Consider the following 8,809-nt stretch of genomic DNA (forward strand, 5'->3'; position numbering starts at 1 on the left):
CGGCTCCCCAGGCATCAGCGAGCTTTAGGTGCCTTCCGTGGCGCTGCGGTCCCGAGTTATCCCGGGCCGGGGCCTGGGCCGGGGCTGTGCGTTCCAACGGGCTGCCGGAGTGATGGAGAGCGGGATCCCCAGGGATCCCAGCGCAGTGCTCAGAGGCCTTTGCAGCTCCGGGAGCGCTGTAAAAGCGCGCTGCTAGGCTGCCCTTATGTGGTGGGGAAAGCCACAACTTTGGCAGCCTGCTTGGCATACCTGTGGGCCTGAATCCATTGTGCAGAAATGAACGGATGCACGCCGTGTTCTGAGGGACAAACTAGATACTCCTGTGAGGCAAATACTGCCACCACCTTGGGCCTGTTCTTATTCTGTTGTGGCATTGGGATTTATAACTAAGTTGCAGAACAGGCACCGAGGTCGTGGCCCAGAGCTGGGCGCTCTGTGAGGGTGGTGGTTACACCCCATCCATGTCAGCATTCTCTCCATCACCCTTCCAAACCTGTCGCTCTGTGTTTGAGCTGTGTCTGAAACCACCACGCATCAACCACCTCTCCTGGCACCTGTTCAGTAAATGACACTGTTGAAGTGGGTGACTGTGTTTAGTGCCAAAGCAGCGTGAGGATACTGCAAAGGAGACGAATGCTTGTGACTGTGCTGTGCTCTACTGATTTCATTTTTTCTGCTTGATACACACAGATGTGTGCAAGTGCTCCTCCAAAAAAATCAACTAAAAGTAAGGCAAACATGCTATGATAGAAGTTCACAAGAGCTGGACTTTGCTTGATGCTTGCTCTCTTATTATTCTGCCAAAGCAGAATCCAGATCGTTGCTGCTTTGCAGCGAGTACTGTGCTCAAACCTGACACGTACCCCACTTTGCCAGGGAACAAAGCTACCAATGTTCTTGCAAAGGCATTGGAATTACATGTCTCCAGCTTCTCTCATGCCTCAAGGGAACGCTTTTGGGTATTGCCATGTATTTTTGTTCCTTTTTGTATACATTCACATCAACTTTTTTAAGACATACTGAAGAATTTCTGCTAGGCTGCTTGGACATGCCAAGCCTGAATTTTAAAAATAGCTCTTTCTTTCACTCTAGGACTTTTTTTTTTTTTTTTTTTTTACACATTCATGTACCAATATGTTTAGTATATGTATTTATCCAGGTGAATACTGTCCTTTTATTGAAAAAACAATAAATATTTCCTTCATATTTTTAAGGGCTAAAGCCGGAAGTAAATAGAAGTCAAGTTTAATATGGGGCAGATATTTTTTTTGATGCTTAGCTGTTAAACTGAGGATAATCACAGTTTTGTTTTGTTTTGTTTTGTTTTTAATTCAGAAGCAGAATACTCATAAAAATTTACAGGTACTTGAAAATTGTCCTATAGCATAATGGTGTGAATAGCTTTAGGGTAAATGAGAGTTTCTAAGCTTTATTGTTGGGAAGTGCCTGTTTAAAAGAAAGAAGAATATGAAATAGGCTTATTATGTTAGAAAAATAGTTAATTAGTGTGTGTGAATTTAATCTTATTTGTCAAATGTCAGTGAGCGCCTGTAAATGAGAACTTCTGTATTATTACAAAGTAATGCAATTAATGTTCTTTTATTCAAGAGAACCAGAAGTATGGATAGAAGAATAAAAATTTCACCCTGATCCTGTTTGTTAAAGGGCTTATTGTAACCTAAGAAAAGCCCCTGGTTTGTATGGATTCTGAAGCAGGTTCCATGCATTTAGTTTCATCTTCTGCAGGACACTAAAACCCTGTGATTTGAGGAGAATGCATAAGTAAGCAATAGTGACGAGGCATCTTACTGAGTGTTTACAGGGCTTAGGCAATTTAAAGTACTATCTGACATTGTTTCATTTTCTGTTAAAATGCGTTTGAGCAAAACTATGCCAGACAGTTCATTGCTACAAAATGTTTTAAAAGTGTCAGACGGCCCTATGTTCTGCGAACATGGATGGGAAAATAGGCTTCCCAGGCCTTCTGCAGCAATGTTTTTGGAGCAAGATTTGCCTTTACTGACAAACCTCGGCAAGGATGATATTTATAATGTCCTGTTTCTATGGAAATGAGGAACCAAAAATAAGTAACTTTTTTCTTTTGTGTAGTTCTGAGTTTTGTTCTGAGTTTTGTGTAGTTCTGAGGGGAAAAGCTTTCCTTGATTCCAGTGATCAAGCCATGCTCTTTAGGGGCAAATGTTCAGCAGTAGTTACCAAAACCCATTATTTTCCTACAGAAATTGTTGGGCAGAGTTAAGAAAGCACAACAGTCCAGGTGTCTTTAGGTATCAATGAATAGAATATGTAAAAAAATCCTAACCTATCAAAAATTCATGAGGCAGAGCATTGTCTCATCAGACTGGATGTGGAGGAAGAGCTCAACATTAAAAGTGTTGTGTCAGCTTAGATATTTTTGTATACGTAGTTCATTGCTAGTACATGCAGCAGAGGTTAGTTTTAGCAGTGGTCCTTTAAAGGCAATATTCAGCAGAAATGCCACTAAGACATGCACTTTGCAAAGGTAAGTTTCTCACCATTTATCTTTCTATTCAAGGCTCATGTGGCCAAGCTGTAGAAAGAAGAGAGAAAACATGTAACTTGAAGAATGTGATTCTAAAAAAGTACTATTAGGTGTCCCTTCCCCAACCAATATTGAAGCAAAGCTTTCTAATGATTGTAAAATACCTTGTGAACCTTTCATAAGGAATTGTAAAAATTGTTGGTTTGAAGTTTGTTCAGTTCCTGTGCTGATGACTCTGCACCTTCGTAGCTTTCTGAAGCCTTTGCCTGGTGGCTGATCTGTGCCCTACTTAGTCGCTTCTGCCATTGTATGTTGTGAGATCTCCTAAGAGCTGTGTACCGGTCCTTATGAAACTAACATATTAAAACTGTGAAATACTTTTTCTGTAAAAGCGTGGATTTACAGACTAATTGATAGCGAGGTGAGATGTGAACATTTTGTAATCATTCATCTTTGATGATTTATCTAAATTAAGAACTTCACCTTTGGCAAGAACAGTCTTCACTGACTTGTCCAGATACCGTCCATGAGCCACGTAGTTTGTTCTCCCCTTTTGAAAGTAGTAAGAAACTTAGTCTTGCCACTGGTTTTGTATTAAATATGTTCTCATTCTATTTAGTGGTTGGTAATTTCAGGTGAAATTTCCCACATACTCTGGGTAAAAAACTGTAGCGCTTTGACTGAGAAGCAAAATAATTAATAGTAAATAAAATTGTAATTTATAACTGGAAGAGAGTATGGCATATGATTAATTTGGCCAACAGAGTGTACTAGAGCACTGGTTTTATATCAGTTACATACTGTCAAACATCATGAAGTATTCTTAACAGTACAATTTGGTCTGCAGATTTCAGACAATTGGCCAGGATACAGCCTGGATTTATTCACTTATCCTCAGCACTACTATGGAGATCTGGAATATGTGCTCATACCTCACGGCATTATTGTTGACAGGTATGTGTAGTTTGAATGTTATTAAATAAATCTTTGGGTCAGTAGTATTATTCTTTTTTATAAAGCCTGTCTTCCACTGAAGAAGATGTGTATGTAACCTTTTTCCTAAAATATTGTGTTAGCAATTATCAAAATATTTTTATTTATTTAATTTGGAAAGTAAATTAATGCTTGATGGTTAGGAATGCTAGACTTGTAGTTGCCTTTGCAACTCACTCTCTGATTTCTTTCACCCAATTTCTGATTTGGCCATTGAATAAGACAGGGGTCCCACTGAAAGGAGAATGTGATCATACAGTGGAACTGGCATTGGAATGTAAATTACAAGAAAGCTGAACTGAAGGTGAAAATATAAAGCAAGTATAAAGCTTCTTATGTAGTTACACTTGAGTGTCGCACTTGCACTCTAACCATTCTGTGTTTTTAATACAAAAAGGAGAAAAAACTACATACAATTATTATGATTCTATGACTTTGGCAGCTCCCTAGTGTAGATCATTAATGCTGATTAACCTGATGGTGCCTGACTACACTGTTGACTTCCACCATTCAGCACAACCAAAAAGTGTGTCATGGGCTGGTTTGGTGCTGATACTAGGTCTGAAGGGTGGTGTGGGAAAGCTTGATCATCCTTCATTCCTTACCTTGTAGCAGTTCCTGTGTGCCCTCAGTGTGGGCATTGGATGGTGCTTTGGTATTTGTGGTAGTTCATGCTCACTTACTATTTTGACAAGCTGTTAAAAATTTTAGGAAAATGGTACAAAATGGAAATGGTAGTTTTGAACATAAGAAAAATGTAGTCATGAAAGACGTGGGATAAATTATGGGATTATTTAATAAATTGCATCCTGTCACAAAGACCCCTGTCATTGAAACTACTAATCTAATTCAGAGAGCTATCAAAAAACTTTCCAGTGAAAACATTTACAGAAAATAATGCACTGAGCTGATTTTCCTCAAAACATCAAAGAACATTGTTCGGTTTCTGCTGATACCTCCTTTACATCTAGAAGTGGCCTGGTACCCTATTTGAGGTCTAGAAATGCCATCTGCCTTGTTCTTTAGAAAGCAAAGTGATTTAAGATAAGTGTTCATGTTTATTTTTATCATGAAAACGTGTATTCTGTTGTTTGGCAGAAATGTGTATCTTTTGGGTTCAATCATCTGCCAGACTGTGTTTGCAATGCACAATCATCAAAGAGAAGGCACAGATATGGGAACTCTGCAGCTTTCGTTCATTGGAGCATAACCATGGATGTGTGACCATGAACAAGTCACTTAAGCTCTTTGTTGTCTTCTTTTTTGCTGTAAGAATTAATGATAATTACACTTTTAATAAAATTTTGGTGGATGCTATATTTCTTTATAAGCCTATAAGCCTATCAGTGAGAAATATTTATAGTAATTCCCTATCTTTAACTTAATTTATTTTCTCTTACATAGTAGCTGACCTAACACATTAGGGGATTTTACAGGAATATTTTATATTGCTGTTTCCTGTGGGGTAAAACTGAAGGATAATTTGCATTCTTTACCCCAGAGCTGCTGACAAGCTTACGAATTCAACATATGCTGAGATATTCCCTTTTCTGTAAGTGCTCTTAAATGCATGCATTTAAGGTCAACCAGTTTGATTCCCATGATCGGCATCTTGCATCCAAGCCTACTGTGAGCTTGATCCAAACCCAGTCAAGTCAAGACGCTTAGACTGTCTGTCAAGCTGTATACCCCTCTGTAGGGTTTCTTCCTAACCACGTGGAAAGTGCACAATCAACATAGACAGTCTGCTATCTAATATTATTCTATCCTTAATTTTTTTTGTCCCAGGACAGAACGATTGGCCAAAGACATTATGCAAGACATTGGAGACAATGATATTGTGGTTCTCTGTGTCCTCAAAGGTGGCTACAAGTTCTGTGCTGACCTTGTGGAGCACATTAAAAATCTCAGCAGAAATTCAGAAAGATTCATCTCCATGAAAGTTGATTTTGTTAGACTGAAAAGTTATCACGTAAGTCAAGAATTTATTTGTGTAGATTCTGGCTGTATGTTCATAATAAACAGTGGACTTCTGTAAATGGGAATCTCTCTCCCCTCCAATTATAAGGAAAACAGTGTGAAAAGTATTTTTGTTTGAAAAAATTATGAGGTTTTCTTTCAGAGTATTTGTTCAGGCCCCTTTATACTTTATGGACAGTATGAATGAGGATATGAAGCATCCTGAAACTGTATTTTTTTGTTTAGTCTGTCTTCACTTTTGGGCAGAAAATTGTTCAAGTTTCTGTCATGTAAAAAGTTGGCATGTTGCTTGCTCTCAATGTCCTCAACAGTTCTGTCAAGCTTATTTCATGTTACTTCATTTTCCACCCCCATCTCCACATAGTTTGGCATAACTGCAAGATGCTAAATCTGTGTCATATTCTAAATGTTTAATGCTAAGTAAATTAAATGCTTTCATCATAACATGCAGTTTACATAGTAGCAAAACATACCACTAGATAATTAGAGTTTTTTATAAGAAAATGAAATAAACCATTGAACCAAATCCAGTGTTGAAGTAATGATCAAGACTTCCTGTTATCTTCAAAGGAAATTATGCAATAATGATTCCTTTCAGTGAGGCAATGATGGTGAGATGAATGGCCTTTTTAAAAAATGTTTGATTACAATTGCCAGTTACATGAGCTATACATTCATATTCCACCTTACAGTGCACAGTGCACAGTAAGGGAGCATTTCTAGAAGTAAGTTGTCCTAGAAATGTCTGGGGAAGTACACTAAATAAATGGAGTGATAATACAGTTTCTGTCTCAGCACAAATGCAACTTGCTGATTCAAATGTTTCCCACAATAACTCTACATCCTTTCCACAAACAGAGGTTGGTTTGTTGGCATTTTGCTCTGACCCTAGTGACCATAAACTTTTCCTATCTTTCACAAATCCAGTTGGAGTTTCTCCCATCATAGAAAAGAAGTGGGTGAGAGCCTTTTGTAGCCATTTGGTTAGGACTTGGTCCTCGGACTTCTTTTTCAAAAATAAGTCATGTCTATGAGGGACATGTGCAATACTAACATTGTATAATTTCTAGCTATTTAGGAGTATTACATAGCTAATAATCAAGTAAAATATAATGTTTGTCTTACATAAAGGCACATGGAAATTATTAGAATAACGTTTTTAGTGCAGTAATGATAGCACTTCAATACTTCTGCATTGCGAATAGTGGAATTACTTAAACCGGTTTTCACTTTGCAGCTGCCATATAGGTCATGCACACGCTTTTCCTGTTGGGTTATCTCTTACCCAGTATAAAGATACCCTGGTTCTAACATTTCTTCCCGTGGTGACAAGCTGACTCTTACTAGCCATGCTAACCCATAACCGATGAGCAGCAGGAGACGTATACTGCAAAAGTGTGGAAATCTTCACATCAGTGCTTAGGAAATAAAATGAAAGCATGTTATGGCAAGCTGAAATACCAACACAATTTTTTTTGTACAAGGATGCAATTATGAAAAGTAAGTCCTAGACGATCCTAGCATTTAGTGGATGTGCATATTTTGGATCTTAACCTTGTGCTTTACCAGGAAGGTAGCACTTTCCTTAGAAATAGTGCTTGCATCTTAGTTTTTAGAAAATAAATGATTTTTTTCTTATAAGTGCTTCCAAACAGGTGTCATGTATTTAGAATGGTGCTTCACTTAGTGCTTGAAACAGTGCTTGATATCTGCCTGGTCTTGAGAAGCTGAATGACACTCCAGCATAAATTTGAAATGCCATTAATATGGGTAGATTGATCACATGAGATAGGCAGAAATGTAATGCTGACTAAAACACCAGTATTGTATATAAAAACACTACTTGCCATCCTTTGTGTCTGGGGTTACTGTTGTGTCCCATCCAACTGCGGGTTTTAATGTCCCCTTGTCAAAATAGCTGTCGTCAGAACACGTGAGGATCTCACTGTTCCCAGTTTGAGTGACTCTTTATGCCAGCCTTATATGAGACTCCCAAATCTCCCATGTCAGTTTATTCTGTAATAACATACCTCTCACAGTGTTTTACACTTTAATCAGAGGCAAATAATTACAGGTTTAGAGGTAAGACTCTACAAAAAGCCTTGGAGCATCACCAGTTCTACTCCTTTGCTTTTCTTTGCTTTTTCTGTTCCACTTTCTTTTAAGACTTATTACTGCTTTCTCTTTTTATCCCCTTTTTATTTTGTAGACACTGTTCTCACATTATTAATCCTGTTTCCTTTCACTAACTGTTCTGTTTCTCTCCTAAGGGGAGTCCTGCTGCCCTCAATACACTTCCTTCAGATATGTCTCCCTTCCCCCTCCAGCTGTTTAAATTCAACAAGTAATTTCAGCTCAAAGTCATGGGATTTTTGAATTTTCTTGTTCCAACTTCAGTACTGAAAGGTTAGTTGATTTTTAAAGGTTGCAACTTAAAGTGGTATTTCTTGGTTTAATCATGTAGCAAAAATGGGCTCGGATTGTGACAAAGCCAGGCTGTGGCACCAGTGAAAGTACGTCTGAACTGCAGAGTATCAGTGGAAAATGTTGTACTTTGATGTCTGGCACATGGACGTGATTACAGGAAAAGGAGGTTTCAAATATGAACAGCTTTGCATGGCTCTTTGTTTTTTAAACCTGTCATCATATTCCAGAATTTAGACTCTTAATTAGTATGTTAATATCTGCTTTTACATTAAGCAGCTGAAAGTTGGGTATGTAAGTGCTTTTTTAGACTTCTTCATACAAATGAATTTACTTTTTTTTTTTTTTAAATAAAGCCTGGTATGTATAGATTCCTTGGAAGTTAATGGGATGAGAGGCTGCTTGTACTTCCATAATCAGGGTGGTTTTACCTGGTTTGCAAAGTATTGACATACGTGCCTAAACCTGGGCATTTTAATGTGAAACTTGTCTGTGTTTTACAAGTAGTGTCTTGTTTTGTTGTCTCAAATTGTCATGTCAGATTAATGAATGTAGTATATATACAGGTAATGTGCAAAAATAACATTTTGTGTTGGGTTAACCCTGGCAAGAGCAAGAGGTGCCCGTCAAGCCACTCCATCACCCTTTCCTCTCCCTCCCCTGCAGAGCAAAAGGGGAAAGGAAAATAAGATGGAGACAAAACCCCTTCTGGGTAAAAACAAAGGCATTTTAATTAGAAAGCAAAAGCCAAGCAATGCTGCATGCAGAAGTGAAGGAAAAAAAACCAAAGATTTATTCTCCACTTCCCATCAGCAGGTGATGTCTGGACCCTTCCTGGGAAGCAGGGCACCAAAGCATGCAGTGGTTGCTCCAGAGGACCAAGGAGTAGCT

General features: G+C 38.3%; 1 protein-coding gene across 1 annotated transcript; it reads left to right on the forward strand.

The window, feature by feature from the left end:
• Positions 1-2,493: 2,493 nt before the first annotated feature.
• LOC103780835 (phosphoribosyltransferase domain-containing protein 1-like) lies at positions 2,494-7,900 on the forward strand. Its single transcript, XM_008948527.1, has 4 exons — positions 2,494-2,521; positions 3,352-3,475; positions 5,303-5,486; positions 7,822-7,900. Exons 1-4 carry the CDS (start codon positions 2,494-2,496, stop codon positions 7,840-7,842), a joined length of 357 nt encoding a protein of 118 aa, XP_008946775.1. The 3' UTR covers positions 7,843-7,900.
• The last annotated feature ends 909 nt before the right edge of the window (positions 7,901-8,809 follow it).

Source organism: Merops nubicus, unplaced genomic scaffold, assembly GCF_000691845.1.
Source record: "Merops nubicus isolate BGI_N331 unplaced genomic scaffold, ASM69184v1 scaffold5391, whole genome shotgun sequence".
Classification (NCBI taxonomy): domain Eukaryota; kingdom Metazoa; phylum Chordata; class Aves; order Coraciiformes; family Meropidae; genus Merops; species Merops nubicus.

Bases quoted from the DNA above. Each gene is read 5' to 3' on its own strand.
- LOC103780835 (XM_008948527.1), top strand. From the start codon at position 2,494: ATGCCACTAAGACATGCACTTTGCAAAG. The intron at 2,522-3,351 runs GTAAGTTTCTCA...TATTCTTAACAG, and splicing joins AAGACATGCACTTTGCAAAG to TACAATTTGGTCTGCAGATT. The intron at 5,487-7,821 runs GTAAGTCAAGAA...TTCCCCCTCCAG, and splicing joins TTAGACTGAAAAGTTATCAC to CTGTTTAAATTCAACAAGTA.